The sequence below is a fragment of the Globicephala melas genome, chromosome 7 (assembly GCF_963455315.2).
Source record: "Globicephala melas chromosome 7, mGloMel1.2, whole genome shotgun sequence".
NCBI classification, from domain to species: domain Eukaryota; kingdom Metazoa; phylum Chordata; class Mammalia; order Artiodactyla; family Delphinidae; genus Globicephala; species Globicephala melas.
The window spans coordinates 57,714,306-57,739,210 of record NC_083320.1 but is presented as its reverse complement, the minus strand read 5'-3'; the positions used below and the strand labels follow the sequence as shown (position 1 = coordinate 57,739,210).

The 24,905-nt window shown below is 36.3% G+C and overlaps 1 protein-coding gene across 2 annotated transcripts in view; it reads right to left on the bottom strand.

Moving 5' to 3' along the window:
- Positions 1-24,905, bottom strand: part of CHN1 (chimerin 1) — a 175,455-nt gene that overhangs the window by 101,366 nt on the left and 49,184 nt on the right. Inside the window, exons 3-5 of one of the 2 annotated variants that reach the window (XM_030851505.3) lie at positions 23,373-23,428; positions 7,710-7,741; positions 5,281-5,394 (exon numbers count right to left, since the gene is read on the bottom strand). In XM_030851505.3, the coding sequence (XP_030707365.1) occupies positions 5,281-5,394; positions 7,710-7,741; positions 23,373-23,428 (202 nt within the window). The remainder of the gene's footprint in view (positions 1-5,280; positions 5,395-7,709; positions 7,742-23,372; positions 23,429-24,905) is intronic. The other variant, XM_060302231.1, reaches the window with a different exon arrangement.

Genomic DNA, 24,905 nt, shown 5'->3' with positions numbered 1-24,905 from the left:
GGAGTTAACATTTCTCCTCAAAGGGAACCCTTTAAAATCTATATGGTATCTAGAATCTCTTTTGAAGATCACTTTTCCATTGCCCAAGGAAAACTACTTACTAAATTAATTACCAAATAATTCTGGTAAAACTTAATTCCCACCACCCTATCCACTTATTTATTCTTATTGCTCCCACAATGATCTTTTAAAATTACAAATGTTCAACCATTACTCTCTTCTATTAAAAGTCTTCTGTGACTCCCATTTCCTACAGATAAAGTCCAAATTCTTAAGCATGAAATACCAGCCTTTCCTGGCATACTTACTGCTAAAACTTCCTGCACCCCCGAGTCCTAGCAGCCTGCCATACACCAAATGTTCCATGCTGTTCTATATATTCCTTCCTTGGCTTTTTCTTCTTCCCCAAATGCTCGTTTTTTTATAATCACATCCTATCCTCTACCTGGCAAACCTATATTCTACCTTTATGAGGCAGCTTAAATGTCTTCCTTTTTGACCCACTGGATAATATCTGGCAGAATTCAAAAGCTCAACAAAAGCTCCTAAATCATATGTAATATTATTTCTTATTGATGTTTTCAATCTGTATGGGTTCTCTTTTATAACAGGTTCTCTTTTATTTGATTTTGCTATGGTTTCTACCATGTGAAGAAAATTCCTATTTTCATAGTTACAAAGTAAATATTTTGGGATGATGTGCTGTTGTTTTTGATGATGCTATACTGTGTAACTGGTATCCATTTTCCCTCCTCACTCCAACCTTCTTCCTTCTTTTAAAACAGGAAAAGAAAACCAGATTTTTATCTGATAAGATCCAGATTCTTATCAGGTACAGTGGTGGCAATGAGAAAACAGATACCAAATATTTAAAAGGTCATTTCACATGACCACTTACACTAGCTCTCCACTAGTCTTTTCACCTTCTTATTTCACTATTTCCAAGAATTCATGGGGTGCTTATGTAATTCTAACAGTTACTTATAGTGAACAACTGTTTTGATAGGTTATAGTTCAAGAATATATAGGAAAAGATGGAGAAAATGCAGGAAACGATTTCATCAGAGGATTAGAATCTTAAAAAAAAAAAAGTAAATGGAAATTCTGGAACTAAATAACACAGTATATGAAATTAGGAACTCAATGAATGGATTTACAGCTGATCAAAAAGAGCAGAATAAAGGACTAGTGGACTGGAAGACAGGTCAATAGAAAATGTCCAAATTGAAGTTCAGAGAGATGAAAGTCAGGAAGTGAGAAGCTCAGAGGAAAAAAAATTTGGAAAATTCAGGAAATAATTTATGATGAATAAACCTACAGTTATAGTATCATGATATTTAATAATTTTATATTTCTTATAACTATTCTTTTGTATACACTTAACATTTAATAAAAAGGATAATACAAAACATGCACAGTCCTATCTTCTTCACTTGTCACTCCATATGTACAACACTGAACAATTTTTCCTTCTAGTGAGAAAAATTACAGAACGACATAAAAATTTTTTTAAAAAGAATTAGTTCTAAAACTATGAAAATCATACAAAGAAAAATGTTTTCTACAAAACTTCTTAAATTATTTTAGGTTACTTGCAGCTAAATTATTTTAGGTTACTTGCCATGATACCTCATTAAACTATAACTAATACAAATGTTGTCAAAATCAACATACAGAAAACCCTGAAGTCATAGGAAACACTTCATGCTTCATGAGGAATAATCTAGTGCCTGGGAGAGCATCTTATCTTCAACTGCACACTCCAACTATGTGGATGTCTGTCTAGTGTTTCATTGTATAAAAGACTTTGAGCAACAATCATTTGTTGTGAACCAAGGGGTCCACGTGGTCAAGGCAGAAAAGCAGGACAAGGCCTGGCCAGAAATTCAGGCTGAGATGGCGTGTAAGAGAAGATGATGGTGAAGAAGAAAGTGAGATGTCAACCACAGACGACCTTCCATGCCATGCAATGAAAATCTCCTTGCTGACTGCAAACAATTGATACTGTGACACCACATATACAATACATCCTTGCCGAACTGATACCTCACATTATACACAAAGATCATCAGTAAAGGTTAGGCTTCCCCAGGTATGGGGGAGATGCCAGTGACAGAGGGAGGTGTGGCCTTTGAAACCTTGTGTCCTACTCAACATTACGACTTTGCTGATCACTGCATCAGATTTTAAGATTGATCACTCATGATACCATGGAAGATACATTAGAGGGGATAAGGCTGGATACAGGTAACTTCCTCATGAAACTAATCCAGGAGGTGGCTTGATTGAAAAGAAGGGCAAATTTTTTTTTGTTGTTGTTGTTGCGGTACGCGGGCCTCTCACTGTTGTGGCCTCTCCTGTTGTGGAGCACAGGCTCTGGACGCGCAGGCTCAGCGGCCATGGCTCACGGGCCCAGCCGCTCTGCGGCATGTGGGATCTTCCCGGACCAGGGCACGAACCTGTGTCCCCTGCATCGGCAGGCGGACTCTCAACCACTGCGCCACCAGGGAAGCCCCAAGAAGGGGAAATTTTGAAAATTACTTAAGAAATAAAAGATTGTTGGGCTTGGCTGTGTGAGATGAGCAAGAAGAAAAAGTTCTTTTAACCATTAGATAATATAGGTACAGTACCTTGGGCTTTCCAGAGTCTATGAAAAGGTATAAAATATGAATAAAAAGGTGTGACTCCAAAACATAAAAGGAAATCTAAAGATTTCAAAAGCAATTTATATTTAAAAAAACGAAGTTAACAGCAAAATATATATATTTGATATGGGATATAGTGTTTGATATGGTGTAAGATGGAGGCCTCGAAATGAATAAGGCCAGGCCTACAAACATCTTAAAACAGAACTGAGAGAAAAGAAAAATGATGTCTTGCTTTCGGTCTTGTGAACTGGCTAAATAACAGTGTCACCAGCTATTAAAGCGATACAGGTGTTTCAGCGTATTTGGGAGGAAAACTGATCGAGTTCGGTTTTGGACATATTGTGAGGTTGAGGTGACTATGGAACAACTTGAAATCAAGGACTTATTCCTAATTTTAGGGCCTTTGTTTAACACAGCAAATGCATAATAAACAATGATTGCTGTAAATTCAAACTGCCTCCCTACCGCAGTGGATCATGAATTCTGTTAAAAACAGACTGATGTTAACTGGGAGAATCATTAGTTGAAATGGGGAATATCAGATAAGATTAAGAGATATATCAATACAACTTCTATTTCACATTCTGTTTAACACTTCCCTACCATACATCTAGTTTAAAACAAAGAAAATCATATTTCAGCATGTAAATTACTCACGCATACTCACAAATTCCCTACCTCCACTACAAGCCCTTTTACTCACTATTTCTATTCCATGTAAAAACTTTATGATGATTTTCAAAAACAAAAGGAAAGCTGCATGTTACCCCAGACCTATACATTAAAAGCACTGTCATCAATCCCATGTTGCTCTATTCTTCAATCCAATTCTAGGATTTCCTGGGCCAAAGTGGACAGTGAGTGATTATAAAGTCATGAGTAGCATGAGAGAGGGTGAGAGGGTGGGAATGAGGAAGAATTTGGAAGATCTGGGTGCTACTTTTCTCCACATTGAATCCTTGGCCCTAGGGCGTTTGCTGGTGCTATTCAGTAAAAAAACAGCGTGATGACCACATTATGAGGCGATGTAGTATAATAGAAAGTACCTGAACTTTGCAATGAGGCGAAACTGAGTTAAAATTCCAGTGATCTCAGAAGAAGGTGGGGAGACAGCAACAAAGGGAAAAGGAAGAGAGTATACAGATTGCTTTGTTTCCTTTCACCCCACCTCCTTCTTGCTTATTTTGGCCCACTAGCCTGTACATCAAGGCTTATCTACCCCAGACACTCAGATGACCATCTATTTGGATATGTGGAATTGTAGAATCCTAGAATTATAAAATGTTAGGAATAGAAAGATGAAGCAGCTGGCTTCAAGAATACCTGTGATTTGCTCCAAATTAGTCGTCTAGCTCATTTAGTGGCAAAATGAATAGGTATTTAAATTCTCAGCCCAGATTTTTTCCCCTACATACCAAAATTTAAACCCGAAAAAGCAACATAATTAAGTAACTGAAGGGGGATTTACACTTTATAATTTTCCATAAAAGCAGATTTCCATGAACTCCTGTTAACAAGCTCTATTGTCCAAGTATGCTATTGATTCAGAATTCAGCATGAAGAAATACTAAATTATACCATTCTTTTGCCAGAAAGATTAATAATAAATCTGGTGGATGAGAGTAAGAACAGTCCCTGCTCACTCACCTAGGCATAAGTGATTGGAGAAGGAGTTGGACGTGGTCATATCAGAGTCCTAAGCAATAATATTACCTTTCTCTTCTCTCTCTGTGGCTACCAAAAGAAATGTTATTTCTTTGACCTCTTTCTTCAAAGTTTCTACTTTTAAATCTTTTCCAAACAATGCGTAAATGAATGCATGAATTAACAAATGAAGGAATGAACAAAGACAATGGATAATTATTCCAAGACTCTAGAGAGGCAGCAATGTAGAGTGATTAAGAGCATAGACTCTGAAGCCAAATTGTCTGGGTTCAAATACCAGCTACACGAATTATTAAATGTATAACCTTGGCCAAGTTACTCAACCTCTAGGTCCTCTGTTTCCTTATCTGTAAAGTGGAGATAGAAATTGTACACACATCCTAGACCCGTTGTGAAGATTAAATGAGGTTAGAGTCCTGGAAGGAGGTTAGCCAAATGGATAAGCGTGCTATTGTATTATTGCTCTGTTATTATTGCAGGGTTAATGGAAATACTTGTTTCTGGCCACTGTGTTGTAAGCTAAGAACAGCCAAAATGCTAGGCAAAGTTCAGTAGATAGGAAAGAGCCAGGAGTTCCCAAGGAAAGCTGCTTGAACCAAAAGCCAACCCAAGAGAAATGACATCGGCTTTAATTTTACGAGTTACAAAGGTCTTTTCTCTTTAGTTCCTTTCCTTATTCAAGAAATAGATGGGAGCTGATACAGCAGGACAGATGGGAGGGAATGGGTAAGATGACATAGAAGAAAGCAGCTACAATAAAAATGCCTTAGAAGTTTTTCAGTTCTTAATTACTGAGTCTACCATTCATGAGGAACTTTTTAAGAGTCTCAAAGCTATTAAAATGGTAATTAGGTCCCAAGAAAACAAGAACCAATTCAATTACATGCTGGATGCTTTTAAAATTGAAAGCCCTCTATTAAGAGGGTTTTAAATGAGGCACAGTTATAATTACAGGTCCATGACCAACCTTAAAGCCAAAGTGTAGGTTCCTGGCTGACGCTGGCTCTCCCGAATGAGGTAGCTCCCCTCAGCTACACTCAAGAGCTGGTCTGCTGCTTCTCGGGAGATCATGCCATGAAACCTAAGAAACAAAGTCAATTCAGAAACTGCATGCTTTCCACCTTTTTCAATAAAACAAGATAAAACAAAACCTCCCACCTTCTCTTGTTGATTTCTAGACAAAGTACTGCCATAAAATTGAAGGGGAGCAGTTGGGTTTAACTATGCTTGTGTTTCTCTGGGCCTGGCCCGGGGCCAGCTTCTCTGTGGTGACAAGAACAGCACCGAAGTAGCTCTCCAATCCATTTAACAATCACGGAATCAGAATTCACATCCATCTACCGAAGACCAACCACCTGTCTCAAGAGGACAATTCCCTTCTTATGTAGCTGCCTGACCACATGGACATGCTAAAAAACACTCAGCAATGTGTCCCACTTCCCTTCTTCACACCAGTGGCATTGCTCCAAAAATTTTGGCTCCAAGTCTAAGTTGGCAATTTTCCAGGTACCCTGGGTTGCCCTTAATTGGCATGATTGCTCAATAATGTGCAGAATCTGCATCCCTGCATACTCAAGCCAAAAGCAAACAACTGTAATACTTGCTTTCACTCCCTGCTAAAACCCTATTTTTGATTAACAGAGAAAAAAGGAGGAAGAAGAGTAAACAAAAATAACACACTCCTTATACAAACACAGTAGAGTCAACCTATAACATTCTGACATAAAACACTGAAAAATTAAAAAACAGCTGTGGTAACTAATGATTAATATTAAAAATATAAAACCACCTTATATTCGTATGGTGATGTACAGTTTATAAAGAACTTACACAAATATTATGTCCTTTCATTAACTCAAAGAAAACTGCATTGAACAACTGCTCACATGAGACCATAGCTTTTAAAGGTACAAAAAACCCAACAGTCCCTTGAATTTGGAATGATATTTTGAAAAGGCCCTGAAATAGCACCTTAATAATTTAAGAACTTTACAAGGGCTCAAGTGGCAACTTTTTGAAATTTTTCTCATGGGAAAGGTTCGGTCTTTCTCAATTTAAGTCTTAAAGCAGTTTGTAGTACATACGCTCAAATCATGACAATTAGAACAAGGAGGTTTAACAATGGGCTCCTAGAATTTCTTATCTCCTTAAATTCCTCAATCTTTCAAAACCAGGTCCACTCTGATTCTGTAGGAGTAAGAAGACAGTAACCTATCTGTGGTAATAACACATATATTAGATTAGTATATTGGTATATTATTTTAAGTTTACATGACACCAACTAATAAAGTTAGTAAAATTTAATATCTCCTTGTTTCTAAAAACCCAATTAATTCAGAAGAAAATCTCATTCAAGGAAACCAATTTTGGAACACAACTTGATGATGGTATTTAAAGACTCTTAAAACTATTCATACCAGCTGACCCAAAATTTCCGCCCCAGAAAAAGATTAATGCACTAAGGTATTTCTTACTGTGTTACTTTTAATACTATCGTTTAAAGTCAACCTATATGCCAAAAGCAGAGAAATGACTAAATTATGGTATAACCATAAAGAACACCAGTGGCTCCCCTCAACTCCTAAGCACCTAGGTTCTACTCATAAGAGTCCTGAAAACTTAAACAGAATTTTAGATAATTTAAAAATATTTGTTATATACATTATTGTTTATCTGATATGATCTTCAGCCATGAAAAACAAATGATTTTATTTGGGGAATGATGGGATTATAGGTGATTTTTATTCTTTTCCTCGAAGGGTTATATTTCTATTTTTTAAAAATAATCAGAAGAATTAAGGACTTTAAAAATTATTACATTTTTCATAAAATAGAAAAATGCTCATTATTAATATTAAATGGAAAAGTCAGGCTATAAAAAGTATATGTATAATAACTCAATTTTGTAAAAACCATTAAGAAAATAGATCTTCAGAAGATAATATTTCAAACTGTTAACATTAGTTATTTCTGGGTAGCATGAATTTACTTACAGAAAATTTGGAAAATAAACGTATAAATGTAGAATAAACCACCATACCTTACTACATGCATACATGTATGTATATATCTATATGCTTAATAAACACATACAATCAAATATATACTTTTCCTCATATATATACATCTAGCATTATTTATTTACATATATGGCTTGCACCTTTTAACATTATCACGTACACATTTTCCCATGCTATTTTCTTCTCTACACTTATCTTTATTTTCTATATTTTCACCAACTACAACAATTACATTTACAATCAGAAAAATAATTTAACTCATTCAAACTTGAATACCTCCTTCCTCTTGCTTTTATTTTTTTACTAAAAGCATCCATTTACCTGTCTCTCTTATACATTCCAATCTACAAAATGTTTTCTGATAATCCATACTTACTCTCTTCCGTAATACTTTGGTCTATTTTCTACCTATTGGGAAAGAGAAAAAAGGACATTTGTGAAAATGGAAATGTTCAGAACATAACTCAACATTCTGAATATGTGACAAACTAAAGCATATATTAAGAAAAAGAATTAGAATAAGATTAGAAAAATCAGAGTCTGGGGTCCCAGTCCTATCAGCAGATTGACTGTGCCATTTGGACTGGTCACTTCATCTCTCAGACCTTTTTCTTATCTATAAAACACTGTGTGTGTAAAAAGAGTCAGACTAAATTATCTTTCATTTCTAGGATTTTATGAATCTGAAAAAATACTTACATCACTTTATCCAAAAGGTAAAATGAAACATCCAAAAACTTAATGCCACGATTGTGTCAGAACAGATTGTGGCTTTCTCTCCCATCCTCTCCCTTCCTGTTACACCATATTCTCCATTCTGTTAACATCTCCATATAATCTTGCCCTTCTGTTCTCCCATCAGCTCTTCCCTCACCACAGTTTATCTCCCCTAGCTTTTCATGGCTGGTATGCTCATTGTACCTAAAGAAAGGTCCAGGAGAATAGATTCTAAGGAATTTTTACTAGGGTAGACTTAAAATATTTGCCCTGTTCATTCAAGAAACATTTATTTAGTGGCAAATAAGTGATAAGCATTGTCCTACCTGTAATATGACAAAAAGTCATTACTCTTTTGAGACTTTCTAATGATGACAGACAATAAATAAGTTTAAAGAAATAAAACAAACGAACACAAATAAGTGCTGTAATGAAAATAAGAATGAGTAACAGAAAAGTGAGGACTAACGAGGTATTTAAGTTGGATGGTCAGGAAAGACCTCTCTGAGACGACATTTAAACTGGGTCCTGACGGGAATGGAATAAGCTTTCCCGAGGAGGTACCTGGGTGACACCATGGACTACATTTATTGAGTTTGTGCTATAATTACATTTGGAGATCACTTAATCCTCACAACGAGATGAATTATTCTACTGCATCCTCATTAAGATAGTATTATCATTCTCATTTTATCGATGAAGAAAACTGAGAATCAGAGAGGTTAGAGAACTTGTTCAAGGTTTCTTGGTAGAGCCTAAGGTAAAACTGGGATTCTTATTCAGGAATAGCAAGAAGGGCCCAAACCCTTTGTCTATTTGACACTGACTCATCTGAATTAGTTAAATATGGCAGTTCCCAAAGCTAAACTCAAAGTCTATCCTTTCAGTGACTGTCTTCCCTTCACCTCTACACAGAGCCTGACTACCAAGTCTAGGTTACCTATCCACAGGTCATCAAGGTCTGGTACTGCTTCAGCAAACTTGAGATATTTATTCGTCTTGAATAAATAAATTTTGTATTTCAATGAAATGCATGATATATAGCATACACTGCTGGCTTATGTAGCCCAGATCATTGTCTTTCAGCTATTTTGGAACTCTGTAAGACGTAGGTAAAACAAACACACACACACACACACACACACACACACACACACACACTTACTTTTCCTGTGTGGTAGTGGTTTTACTGACTTCTTCCCTACCCCTTTTCAGGGGAAAAACAGGTTTTGTCTTTAACTACAATTCATCTCAACATTCCTTGAATTCCTATAAATATACGCTATTTTGACTTTTCCCTTTGAACTGATTATTAACATCTGCCTGGTTCCCTCATATCACATGAGAAAATACATTTTTATGGCGGGGGCGGCTGCGTCGAGTCTTCGTTGCAGCTCACGGGCTTCTCTCTTGTTGTGGTGAGAAAATACAGTTTTAACACATGTTCATCTTCATTTCTGTAGGAGAGAGACGATTTTACCTCTTCCTGAACGTTATATTTAAATAATACTTTACCCTTCAGGAATCTTCTGTTGTCTGCTGAGGTTGTAGTCAGGTTATTTATATTCTCAAAGTAAATTCCACCTGATTTGGTCTTATTGCATAATTTCTCTGCTCATAAAACTCAGTGTACTAAAAATATACCAGCTGGTCCCTATAGCTACAGAGGATGGCTATTCTATTTTTAGGTCCAGAGCTTATTAGAATAGGGTCATGCATCTACTTTTGTTTGAAAGCAAACTTTTGCTTTTGAGAAAAAAATTCAATGTTTAGGTCTTAAATAATTAATTTACGGTTCTACAGTATTATATGGTGAAATGTTATCCAGAAGAACAATTTTGCAGTGTCTATTCAAACTAAAAATGTGCAAACCCTCAGTATTTACCGTACAGGAACACTCGCACATGTACACATGAAAACATATATAAGAATGTTCACTGAAGCACTGTTCAGTCATTTTAAAAATGGAAGTAAATATATACCAATAGGAGAATAACTAAACTGCTTTATAGTATAAATAACATGCATGGTTTTAAGGAATGATGTAGAACTACAGGAACTAACATGAAGAGGTCACCAAGACAAACTATTGAATAGTATAGTTATAAGCTATAAAATAAGTAATACAGTACAACACCACTTAGGAAAAGCACATGCACATGCAATAATATATATTTATAGCATAGAGCGATATCTGGAAAAATATATACCAAATTCAAATGGTACCTATAGGAAGCTGGGAGGCAACTGAACTGAGGGGCCCAAGGGAATAGCAAAAAAGGGACTTTAGTAGTGTCTGTAAAAAAAATTTTTTAATAAAGAACGTCACCTTTAAAAAAACAGAAATCAAGATTAACTTCCATACAACCTAACAGTGGAATCTCAGACACATTAGAATGGGGGCCCCCAACATTTTGAGAAGACGAGATCATGGTCTTTCCGTCAAATCACGAGATCTTTGCAGGTGGTTGAAGGTAAAATACTTTATCAGGCCTATGTGACTGAGGTAAAAAGAGGAAAGTTCTTGAATACACTCTACTCATTGATGAAAATCCCGGACAAGTAGTGAAGGCTGAGGGGCTGGTGGTGGCCCCAAGTGGTGTGGCAGCCCAATGGTGTTGAAACTGAGCAGGGCCCTCCCAGGTACAACAGCTTCTCCATAACCCCCATTTCTTGTTTGTAGAAAAAGGCTTCAGTCTCCCAGGCCCTTTCCTGAGTTCCAAGGAACAGACTCAAACAGTTACTAATTAGGGATGTGAAGAAATGCAGAGGAAAAGCAGTCAACAAACATAGTTCAGCAATAGAGTCCTAGTTCCTCCTCAAAGGATATACACAACAATCTGACATATATTTTTGAGTTGTTCTGCAGGAACTAAGACCCATACACAGATGGAGGATGGTGACTATGTGCTGACCACAAGCATGCAGACCCTAGACTGACTGGAATCAGAGGGTTGATGATTAAAATTCTTGAAACATCACCCCATGACCTCACCACCAGCCAATCAGAAGAAAGCCATGCACCCTGCAGCACTCACCCAAAATGCTGCCTTTAAAATCCTTTCCCTGAAAGCCATCAGCGAGTTCGGTTCTTTTGACCATGAGGTGCCCGTTCTATTTGCTTAGCCATGCAATAAACGTTGTACTTCTCTTTACCACAACCCAGTGTCAATAAGTTGGCTTTGCTATGTGGGTGAGTGGACCCAAGTTTGGTTCAGTGATAGTGTTACAACCCAAGACAAATACTGATTATTTATTTGATACTCCTGCATTAGTCCACAATATGTTTCCACTGATTACCTAAGTAATCATCTTGATGACATAATTGATTTTGGCCTTATACTGCTGAATAATTATATTCCTTTAGGCAAAAGAATCTTGAATTAAAAGAAATTAAGTAAACACTGTTGATTAATACAGTACTGTTACAATAAGCAGTAAGTCCAAAATAAAATTCACACACCAATTATATCTTTTCTGCATTTTTATAACGGGAATGTCAAACAAAACTCAAATTTAAAATAATTCTTTTTTTCTCATATCTAAATAGTGAAGGGGATCAGAATATGCCACCCCAAGATATGCCTCTTTAGCATAAGAATTATTTTGAGCTGAAGGCAATTAAGAAAGAGCAAACACAGGAGGAGCAATCTGCCCTCCACATTTCGGCCTAGAAGTAGGGCATAGATTTAATTTCCCCTTGTAAAGGTGTCCTCCTCTCCCAAAGCAGAAGGAGGAGAACAGAAGGACTTGAGAGACACCCAAGAAGACTTGAATCTACATAATAACCCTTACTAAACAACCCTTATTTACTATACATTTCCTAATCACCTTCCCACAATTTACCACCTCCCTCAGAAGCCTAGACTCCCTTTTCCTTTGTCTCTTGTGCACACTTTAACACCCTTTATTAAAATGGCATAAAAGCCCCTGGGTGTAACTGCCTCTTTGGGGCTTTTATTTACCTGCTGTGAGCCCCTCCTTACCCAAATGCACATGAAATAAATCTTTTCTCCTGTTAATGTCTCTTTTGTAAGTTTAATTTGTAGGCCCCAGCCACTAAACTTAAGAGGGTAGAGAAGTTTCTCCTCCCCAACTACAGCATTTGGATGTCTTAGATATCATTATTTAAGAACTGACTTGGAATAGTCTTTTCAAAATCACAGACAGTGCAGCATTACACTAATAATCAAAATAAAGGATTAGTCAGTAATATAACCACCTTACAACCAATTTGAAATTGATTCAATTGAAATCATACAAATAATGATTATGAATTATCACAAATTATCACAAAAAATTATCACAAATTTGTGATATCACAAATTATCACAAATTATCACAAATACATCAAACTGGGAATTTAAATGTTATATGCAATAATAAAACTATGCTATGTGCATATAAACATTAATATGCTTATTTCTAAGTTTTTAAAGTGCATAATAAGTCAATGAACTTTTTTCAGACTAAAACTGGTTGAAGTCAATATGACTAAGTAAGACATGATTTTACATTAGTACTTGTGCTGAATTATATGCTTTGCTTTCTCTAATTTTCTATATTTAGTAGGTAACATTTCTTTTATGATAGCATATCATGGGTAGAAAAAATGGGAAATGAGGAGAACAAAAAATTCCTAAATAAAAATAAAAGGTGACAAGCCTCTTAGATAGCCTAATCCACCAGAGGGCAGACAGCAGAAGAAAGAAGAACTACAGTCCTGCAGCCTGTGGAACAAAAACCACATTCAGAGAAAGACAGACAAGATGAAAAGGCAGAGGGCTATGTACCAGATGAAGGAACAAGATACAACCCCAGAAAAACAACTAAATGAAGTGGAGATAGGCAACCTTCCAGAAAAAGAAATCAGAATAATGATAGTGAAGATGATCCAGGACCTCGGAAAAAGAATGGAGGCAAAGATCAAGGAGATGCAAGAAATGTTTAACAAAGACCTAGAAGAATTAAAGAACAAACAAACAGAGATAAACATTACAATAATTGAAATGAAAACTACACTAGAAGGAATCAATAGCAGAATAACTGAGGCAGAAGAACTGATAAGTGACCTGGAAGACAGAATGATGGAATTCACTGCTGTGGAACAGAATAAAGAAAAAAGAATGAAAAGAAATGAAGACAGCCTAAGAGACCTCTGGGACAACATTAAACGCAACAACATTCGCATTATACGGGTCCCAGAAGAAGAGAGAGAGAAAGGACCCGAGAAAATATTTGAAGAGATTATAGTCGAAAACTTCCCTAACATGGGAAAGGAAATAGCCACCCAAGTCCAGGAAGCACAGAGAGTCCCATACAGGATAAACCCAAGGAGAAACACGCTAAGACACATAGTAATCAAATTGGCAAAAATTAAAGACAAAGAAAAATTATTGAAAGCAGCAAGGGAAAAATGACAAATAACATACAAGGGAACTCCCATAAGGTTAACAGCTGATTTGTCAGCAGAAACTCTACAAGCCAGAAGGGACTGGCATGATATACTTAAAGTGATGAAAGGGAAGAACCTACAACCAAGATAACTCTACCTGGCAAGGATCTCATTTAGATTCGATGGAGAAATCAAAAGCTTTACAGACAAGCAAAAGCTAAGAAAATTCAGCACCACCAAAGCAGCTCTACAACAAATCCTAAAGGAACTTCTCTAACTGGGAAACACAAGAGAAGAAAAGAATCTACAAAAACAAACCCAAAACAATTAAGAAAACGGTCAAAGGAACACACATATCAATAATTATCTTAAACGTGAATGGATTAAATGCTCCAACCAAAAGACACAGGCTTGCTGAATGGATACAAAAACAAGACCCATATATATGCTGTGTACAAGAGACCCACTTTAGACCTAGGGACACATACAGACTGCAAGTCCGGGGATGGAAAAAGATATTCCATGCAAATGGAAATCAAAAGAAAGCTGGAGTAGCAATACTCATATCAGATAAAATAAACTTTAAAATAAAGACTGTAAGGGCTTCCCTGGTGGCGCAGTGGTTGAGAGTCCGCCTGCCGATGCAGGGGACACAGGTTCGTGCCCTGGTCCGGGAAGATCCCACATGCCACGGAGCGGCTGGGCCCGTAAGCCCTGACCACTGAGCCTGCGTGTCCGGAGCCTGTGCTCCACAACGGGAGAGGCCACAACAGTGAGAGGCCCGTATACTGCAAAAAAATAATAATAAAAATAAAGGCTGTTACAAGAGACAAGGAAGGACACTGCATAATGATCAAGGGATCAATCCAAGAAGAAGATATAACAATTATAAATATATATGCACCCAACATAGGAGCACCTCAATACATAAGGCAACTGCTAACACCTATAAAAGAGGAAATCAACAGTAACAATAATAGTGGGGGACTTTAACACCTCACTTACACCAATGGACAGATCACCCAAAATGCAAATAAATAAGGAAACAGAAACTTTAAACGACACAGTAGACCAGATAGATTTAATTGATATTTATAGGACATTACATCCAAAAACAGCAGATTACACTTTCTTCTCAAGTGCGCATGGAACATTCTCCAGGATATGTCATATCTTGGGTCACAAATCAAGCCTCAGTAAATTTAAGAAAATTGCAATCATATCAAGCATCCTTTCTGACCACAATGCTATGAGATCAGAAATGAATTAAAGGGAAAAAAACGTAAAAGACACAAACACATGGAGGCTAAACAATACGTTACTAAATAATCAAGAGATCACTGAAGAAACCAAAGAGGAAATCAAAAAATACCTAGAGACAAATGACAATGAAAACACGACGATCCTAAACCTACGGGATGCAGCAAAAGCAGTTCGAGGGTGGGATAGGAAAGGTGGGAGGGAGGGAGATGCAAGAGGGAAGAGATATGGGAACATATGTATATGTATAACTGATTCACTTTGTTATAAAGCAGAAACTAACACACCATTGTAAAGCAATTATACTCCAATAAAGATGTAAAAAAAAAAAAAAGCAGTTCTAAGAGGCAAGTTTATAGCTATACAAGCCTACCTCAAGAAACAAGAAAAATCTCAAATAAACAATCTAACCTTACACCTAAAGGAACTAGAGAAAGATAAACAAACAAAACCCAAAGTTAGCAAAAGGAAAGAAATCATAAAGATCAGAGCACAAATAAATGAAACAGAAACAAAGAAAACAATAGCAAAAATCAATAAAACTAAAAGCTGGTTCTTTGAGAAGATAAACAAAATTGATAAAACATTTGCCAGACTCATTAAGAAAAAGAGCGAGAGGACTCAAATCAATAAAATTAGAAATGAAAAAGGAGAAGTTACAACAGACACCGCAGAAATATAAAGCATCTTAAGAGACTACTACAAGCAACTCTGTGCCAATAAAATGGACAACCTGGAAGAAATGGACAAATTCTTAGAAAGGCATAAGCTTCCAAGACTGAACCAGGAAGAAATAGAAAATACGAACAGACCAATCACGAGTAATGAAATTGAAACTGTGATTAAAAATCTTCCAACAAACAAAAGTCCAAGACCAGATGGCTTCACAGATGAATTCTATCAAACATTTAGAGAAGAGCTAACACCCATCCTTCTCAAACTCTTCCAAAAAATTGCAGAGGAAGGAGCACTCACAAACTCATTCTAGGAGGCCACCATCACCCTGATACCAAAACCAGACAAAGACACTACCAAAAAAGAAAATTACAGACCAATATCACTCATGAATATAGATGCAAAAATCCTCAACAAAATACTAGCAAACAGAATCCAACAACACATTAAAAGGATCATACACCACGATCAAGTGGGATTTATCCCACGGATGCAAGGATTCTTCAATATACGCAAAGTCAATCAATGTGATACACGATATTTACAAACTGAAGAATAAAAACCGTATGATCATCTCAATAGATGCAGAAAAAGCTTTTGACAAAATTCAACACCCATTTATGACAAAAACTCTCCAGAAAGTGGGCATAGAGGGAACCTACCTCAACATAATAAAGGCCATATACGGCGAACCCACAGCAAACATCATTCTCAATGGTGAAAAACTCTGTCCACTAATGTGGACACTCTCACCACTATTATTCAACATAGTTTTGGAAATCATAGCCACGGCAGTCAGAGAAGAAAAAGAAATAAAAGGAATAAAAATTGGAAAAGAAAAAGTAAAACTGTCACTGTTTGAAGATGACATGATACTATACCTAGAGAATCTTAAAGATGCCACCAGAAAACTCCTAGAGCTAATCAATGAATTTGGTAAAGTTGCAGGATACAAAATTAATGCACAGAAATCTCTTGCATTCTTATACACTAATGATGAAAAATCTGAAAGAGAAATTAAGGAAACACTCCCATTTACCATTGCAACAAAAAGAATAAAATACCTAGGAATAAACCTACCTAGGAAAACAAAAGATCTGTATGCAGAAAACTATAAGACACTGATGAAAGAAATCAAAGATGATACCAACAGATGGAGAGATATACCATGTTCTTGGATTGGAAGAATCAATATTGTGAAACTGACTACACTACGCAAAACAATCTACAGATTCAATGCAACCCCTATCAAATTACCAATGGCATTTTTTACAGAACTAGAACAAAAAATCTTAAAATTTGTACGGAGACACTAAAGACCCCGAATAGCCAAAGCAGTCTTGAGGGAAAAAAGACAGGGCTGGAGGAATCAGACTCCCTGACTTCAGACTATACTACAAAGCTACAGTAATCAAGATAATATGGTACTGGCACAAAAACAGAAACACAGATCAATGGAACAAGATAGAAAGCTCAGAGATAAACCCACACACCTATGGTCAACTAATCTATGACAAAGGAGGCAAGGATATACAATGGAGAAAAGACAGCCTCTTCAATAAGTGGTGCTTGGAAAACTGGACAGCTACATGTAAAAGAATGAAATTAGAACACTCCCTAACAACATACACTAAAATAAACTCAAAATGGATCGAGACCTAAATGTAAGACCAGATACTATAAAACTCTTAGAGGAAACCATAGGAAGAACACTCTTTGACATAAATCACAGCAAGATCTGTTTTGATCCACCTCCTAGAGTAATGGAAATAAAAACAAAAATAAACAAATGGGACCTAATGAAACTTCAAAGCTTTTGCACAGCAAAGGAAACCATAAACAAGACGAAACGACAACCCTCAGAATGGGAGAAAATATTTGCAAAGGAATCAATGGACAGAAGATTAATCTCCAAAATACATAAACAGCTTATGTAGCTCAATATTAAAAAAAACAAACAACTCAATCCAAAAATGGGCAGAAGACCTAAATAGACATTTCTCCAAAGACATACAGATGGCCAAGAAGCATATGAAAAGCTGCTCAACATCACTAATTATTAGAGAAATGCAAATCAAAACTACAATAAGGTATCACCTCACACCAGTTAGAATGGGCATCATCAGAAAATCTACAAACAACAAATGCTAGAGAGGGTATGGAGAAAAGGGAACCCTCTTGCACTGTTGGTGGGAATGTAATTTGATACAGCCACTATGGAGAACAGTATGGAGTTTCCTTAAAAAAACTAAAAATAGAATTATCATATGATCCAGCAATCCCACTACTGGGCATATACCCAGAGAAAACCATAATTCAAAAAGACACATGCACCCCAATGGTCACTGCAGCACTATTTACAACAGCCAGGACATGGAAGCAACCTAAATGCCCATCGACAGATGAATGGATAAAGAAGATGTGGTACATATATACAATGGAATATTACTCAGCCATAAAAAGGAATGAAATTGGGCCATTTGTTGAGACATGGATAGATCTAGAGACTGTCATACAGAGTGAAGTAAGTCAGAAAGAGAAAAACAAATATCATATATTAATGCATATATGCGGAACCTAGAAAAATGGTACAGATGAACCGGTTGGCAGGGCAGAAATTGAGACACAGATATAGAGAACAAACGTATGGACACCAAGGGGGGAAAGCGGCAGGGGGGTGGGGGTGGGATGAATTGGGAGATTGGGATTAACATGTATACACTGATGTGTATAAAACTGATGACTAATAAGGACCTGCTGTATTTAAAAAAAAAGTGCCTTCTTGATAAAATGTTTAAAATAAAAAAAGAAAATTAAAAATAAAATTAGTAACATGAAACACTTTATAATTAGAGACGAGACTGCCTACAAAAGCCTTTTGATTCAGAAAGATCTTTGATTTAAGAGCATCTTGAAGTGAACACAGATAACTTTTAATACAGAAACAAGATAAGGCAGAGATTATTTTAATGATGTAGTTTCATGATAGATTATCTTTCTGTAATACTAATCACAGAATTGCTTTAAAGCACTGCAACAGTTATGGATCTCCCCAAATGCTTGGCAGGATGCCTTTGTGCACTCATTTACTAAAGATGGCTTTTGGACCTTAAAGCGTCCTTCAGAAACATTAATTTCTAGTTATTTTAAATAACTCTCTTAGAAGAGTCTGCTGTCTTTCACCAGTATTCTTATCAAATAAAATAAAATGTAAAGTTAAGTTTATCTAAGAGGCCAGGAACAGAACAGAATTAAATGAACTGGCACTAGAAGAGGGGAAAGGAAACAGGAAAAGACCCAGTTTCAGACAAGTGATTATGATTCAGGTCTTTGCCAACTCTCTCAATAACGTATTTGGTTGTGATTGGTATGTCTATTCTAGAAAACAATGCTTATGAGTAACTCATTTTGTAGCTTGAGAAGAGAAATTTAGCTGCAGCGTCAAGTTTCTGAAGGTTGAAGTTTAAGTTTCCTAAGGTTGTTATGTGGGGAAGGATTTGACTGATTCTGCAAAAGTCCAAGGACAAAACTAGAATTGAAACTAGAAGGTTCAGAGAGAGAGCATTTAATAGAGCTGAAGAACAAACCTTCTTTCAGCTAGAGCTCTTTGAAGACAGAATGGCTACAACGAAGTCATTAATTCCCCCGGAAGGCACAAAGCTATCTCAGAGATACGGTATAGATGTTGGACTGGATGGTCTCTTAAAACATCCTAGGATTCTACTGAAACAGGACCTTTGACAAACTATTGGTATTCAAGCTTCTAAACTTGTCCTATACAAATCATAGCCCTCAATACATGATAGTTGACAATTTTGACAGTTCTCTGAAACAGAGAAAATGGTGGATCATCATAGCGAACTAAGACATGATTAAGAAATGTAATGGAGGGCTTCCCCGGTGGCGCAGTGGTTGAGAGTCCGCCTGCCGATGCAGGGGACACGGGTTCGTGTCCTGGTCCGGGAGGATCCCACATGCCGCGGAGCGGCTGGGCCCATGAGCCATGGACACTGAGCCTGCGCGTCCGGAGCCTGTGGTCCGCAATGGGAGAGGCCACAACAGTGAGAGGCCCGCGTACCGCAAAAACAAACAAACAAACAAAAAAGAAATGTAATGGAAAAACACGAGTCCATTTCTACTAATCGTCTCTCTTTATGCCCATGAATAAAGAGCTCATCTTAGTTCAAAGATGAATATTTGAGAGGATGAGTGAAGTGAAGTCATCAGAACCTGTACGGGTGGAAAATGACAAGCATTTCTAGCAGACAAGGATAAATGAAGAAGAAAAACTTCAATTTGCTAATAAGCAGATAAAGTAGTAGCACAAGTAACTACCTAAAGCAAAATCAGCAATGTAGAAGCTTAGTTGAACAATCTCTCCTCAGAAACTCCTTGGAACTTTCTTTTTAACTCTCTCAGGAATAACTCAAAAGTCAAATTTATTTGTCAAAACATCTTCAAGATGTTATTTTTTGCAATATCATAACTAAAGATTTGCAGTGCTAAACATATACCAGTCTCAGCAGCAGTGGGCAACACAGTAGAATCTTCAAAGATGAGTAAAGGGCCAAATGGAGTCTGGTCTCTGTGCTGCCTCAGTACCTAGCTGGTGATGACTCACCTGTGGAAGGGCTGAGTACTCCAGGTCTCCCTCCAGGAGATTACTCCATACCAGGGCATGCATGAAGTATCCTCTTTTTTCAAAGATTTTAAAGAAAAGTGTGCTGACTTAACATCTCTGTAGGTCAGAATCATTTGTGGGCTTCCTATACATACAGATTTCTGAGCTCCGTTACCAAAGATCATACTTCAAAAGGTCTGAGAAGGGGCCTGAACATATGTATGTTTTTAAAGGATCTAGAGGTGATTCTGATGCCCTTCCAGGACTGAGAAGGAGTGGTTAAGGAGGTAGGTGCGGGGGGGGGGGGGAGGTAATCTCGGGACTTCCCTGGTGGCGCAGTGGTTAAGAATCTGCCTGCCAATGCAGGGGACATGGGTTTGAGTACTGGTCCGGGATGATCCCACATGCCTCGGAGCAACTAAGCCCATGCGCCACAACTACTGAGCCCGCATGCCACAACTACTGAGCCCTCGTGCTGAAACTACTGAAGCCTGTGTGCCTAGAGCCCGTGCTTCGCAACAAGAGAAGCCACCACAATGAGAAGTCCGCACACCGCGATGAAGAGTAGCCTCTCGCTCACTGCAACTAGAGAAAGCCTGTACGCAGCAACGAAGACCCAATGCAGCCAAAAATAAATAAAAGGTAATGTCATGAAATCCCTGCCTAATTTTGTAAATTCATTCCTTTGTGACTAACTATGTGCTTTCAGAGTTACTTAATGTTTTTTTAAACCAAATGTCACAATAACAAAATCCATTTCAACATTTTTTTAAACAATGAAGACGCAATTCTTTTCAACAGTATATCATAAGAAAGTTACCACGACTTTATATTACCTAATATATAGTCCACATTCAAATTTCTCCAACTGTACCCAGAATGCGTAGCTTTAAAAAAATATATATATATATATATGTATAAAACCAGGACTCTATCGAGGTGCATGCATTGCATTTGGTTGGCATGCCTCTTTAGTCTCCTTTACTTTAGAATGGTCCCACAACTGTTATTTCTTTTATGAAAATGAAATTATTTAAAAGCCCAGAACAGTTGTCTTACAGAATGTACACATTCTGGATTGGTCTGACTTATACTTCATAAACAGATTTAAGTTAAACATTTTAGGCAGAAATACTACATAAATGATGTTGTGTATGTTTCATTGCATCATTTAGGAGACGCGTGTCAGTCTGTCCCATTGCAGGTAATGCTAAATTTGATCACCTGACTAAAGGTGTGACTGTTAGACTTCTCCACTATAAAGATGAAAATATTTTTCTCTTTGCAGTTCATAAATAATCAAGACCATGTGATTATTCTGTTTACCTACAACCTTTTATTCAATGTTTTAAAGTCTAGTGGTGATCCTTGCCTGACTCAATTATCAGTGCAAATCATTATCATTCTTTCTACATTTTTAGGCACTAGTGCTGGAAAGAACAACTTTCTCCCCTTTCTTTTCCCTCTTTGTATTGGGATAGGTTTTTTTTGTAAGTATCATTATAGACTTACACATTCTTTTTTCATTCAATGTGTTGTAATTCATTACTATCATTATTCTTTTTGATGTCAAATGGTCCGAAATTTTGCTTTTGGGAACTCTTCAAGTGGGCTGCTATGTGTTTTTGACACATCCTCATCCATTTTTGAGCCCTTCTTGCTTTCTGACATAAGATGTTCCTGGACCTCTCTGCCCCATATTCTACAATCAGGAATTTCTCTAAGGAGCACTGGCTCCTTTTAGTAGCAAACAGTATTTGGAAACTAAAATTTGGACACTGGGTTTATTCGTTCTTACTGGGGCATCACTGCTTCTAAGCCCTTTCCATAAACTGAGATGGAAAATACATTTTTAAAAATCTATGATGTCATAGGTATTTATTAATACCTCCAATTCAAATTCAATACCACAGTGTGCCTCTCAATTTCCCCTATTCCATATTAATATCTTCTAAAAACCTTGGTTCCCTAAAATTCAATATAATTACTTATTTGCTCTATCCTATAACAAAATAACTGCAGAATTTCTAAACAAGTACCACTAACAACAACAAATCTAATAACTATAGTTAAAAGATCTTTTTGTAGGTTATGGATCTTAGAATATTTCCCTCTATATTTGTATAGCCAAAATAATATGTTTAAAAACTACTTAAATTAATTTTGAGTGATTATGTTATGAATTTGTTAGGTTCATTTGTTTCTATTTGTATTCAATTTTAGGGTTTTTAAAATCATTTTTATTTAATTTGGTTATTTGAATATGTGAAACACTTGCATAGTTCAAAAGTCAAAACTATATAAAAACACACCCTCAGAGGAATCTCACTTCCATCCTTATCCCCTCTATATTGATCCTCACCTACTCCTTATGGAAAACTATTTCACTCGTATCTGGGTTAACTCTCCTGTGTTTCTCTTTTGCAAAAATAAGCTTTTTCTCTTATTTTCCCTTCTTTATTACTAAAAAGGAACCATAATTACTATATATACATTTTGCATATGGAAATCATTCCATATCAGCTCATAGAAATCTTCCTTCTTCTTTTTAGTATTATAATTTATTCAATCAGTCACCTATGAGCATTTAGATTTTTTCCAATATTCTGCTATTACAAATAATCCTACAATGAAAAACTTTGAGAGCATGCTATTCCATATTTGTACAGGTAATTCATCAGAGTAAATCTCTAGGATTTGGACTGGTAGGTCAAAGGGTAAATGCAGATGTTAGATATTACAAAACTCTCATAAAGTTGTAGCATTTCACATTCCCATCAGCAATATATGCGTGCCTATTTCCTCACAGGTTTACCAGCTAAGGGGTATATTCTATGTTTTTGAACTTTTGCCAATCTGAAAAGTGAAAATTTTCACTGTGTATTTTAATTTGCATTTCTATTATTAATGAAGTTGAACATCCTTTCATATACTGTCATGTCATATATGTCATATCTCTTTTGGTGAACTGTCCATGATTTTGCTTTTGACTTTTTAAAATCATGATTTAGATCTTTTTTTAATGGAAAAATTACTTCAATAATGCTACAATGATGCCTTCAAACTCTGTTTTAAAAAGTAAAGAATAAAACACTAAAAAATGGAAGAATGTAAAAATTCACTGAAAAGAATACTAACGTCACTTAAAACTATAATGTCTTATTCTATCCTGTGTTCCAAACAGTCCATTAAAAAGTGGTAGTTATTTCAAGTGAGAAGAATGTTAAGAAAAATGCATTCAAGTTACAATTTTATGATGCTAAGTAGCATCAAAAGTTAATCCCACAAATAACCATGTCACTGAGGAAGGTCAAAGTTTGGGAAACAAATGATTGAGAGACATTTCGTTGTAATGGTTTCATTACACCCACCTCATTAGTACAGGTAATTCTCCGAGGATGAGGGGCTTCTTGTTGCAGTTGATATACTGGGAAGTTAGAAAATAAAACATGTCAGTTTCCCTTATGTAGAGCATCTGAATATATTAGGAATCAAAACCTGCCTGCTTTTTTATGTTCATAAGAAAACTGTGGTACAGTCCTATTTGTTATTAAATTAAATTTTGCTATGAAGCAAAGAACGTAAACCAAACTAAATTTAGTGAAAGCCCAGGAGCAAACACAAATAAGAAAATCATAATCCACAGAAGTGTTATAACAAATCAGTATTGGATATCTGGCTCTGTTCTCCATAATCTGGGCATTTAGTTTCCCCAATTTTTGTGGATATATTACATAAAGCATGCCTCTGCTATAAACAAATACTAGTTGTATATTTTAAAAGTACATTATTAAGTGTCAAACTTGAAACTAAAATTAGGATTTATAGGCTAGATGTAACACATACACTGTTTTTCTCCCCTATTTATATTGTGAACATCTATCTTCAAAGATAATCTCCCCTAGAAACAAAATTTCTGAGCCAAAGTTACCACCACTTATTCAACTAGGGTAAATGCAGCAAAAGAGAGAATTCAGACACTTAAATAGCTTGCCAGAGGATAATTTTTAGGGTATCTGAAAATGGATTGGTGAAAATTATACCAATACCATGTCCTTCTAAGACTCACTTCAGGCTTCTTGACTTAAAGAAAAAAATGAATAGAACGTGTAGTTATCAGAGAAAGTGTGTTTATGTAGGTCTGAGTTTATCTCTTGGAGAAAATCTGTTTTCTATTTCTACACATATAATCACATATAATTGAATTTAATACTGTATTTAAATACATAGACATTTGGTCAATATAACATCAAACTACCCAGCATCTGGGGTTGTCAGACAATGTATGGCTCACATTTCAACTGTCATTATATAGACTCCACCTCTGATCATATTCATTCATATATAGTATAGGGACATATATAAACATATACAATTAGACTATGTATATGTATATGTGTATATACATACACTAAATATACTGAGAACATACACAGGCACACATCACTGTTCTGTATTGCTATGTAATGGCAACACAGTATTGCAGTTGCAAATCTGAATTCCTGAACCAGACCACCTGGGGTCTGAACACTGGGGCTCTTGCCTCTAACAATGCATACTGAGCCTCGGCTTTCATCATTTGAAAATGGGGATAAAAATAGTTTCTACTTCATAGATTACTGAAAGGATTAAACACTATATGTGAAAGACTTAAAATAGTCCCCAGCACATGGTAAACACTCAATAAAGACTAGCTATTCTTATATGTAGGTGACTGATACTAATACATAAAATTCTTTACAATGATATTTGGGTACCAGGATGCATCCACAGTTCATCACCAAAACATAACAACATGGTAATGCTATAATTTAAAAGGTGCTAAGAAGATACAGCTTTACTGTTTAAGAATCAAAAAATAAACAAAACACTTCTCATTTAATAATGTTTGGAATCTACTGAGA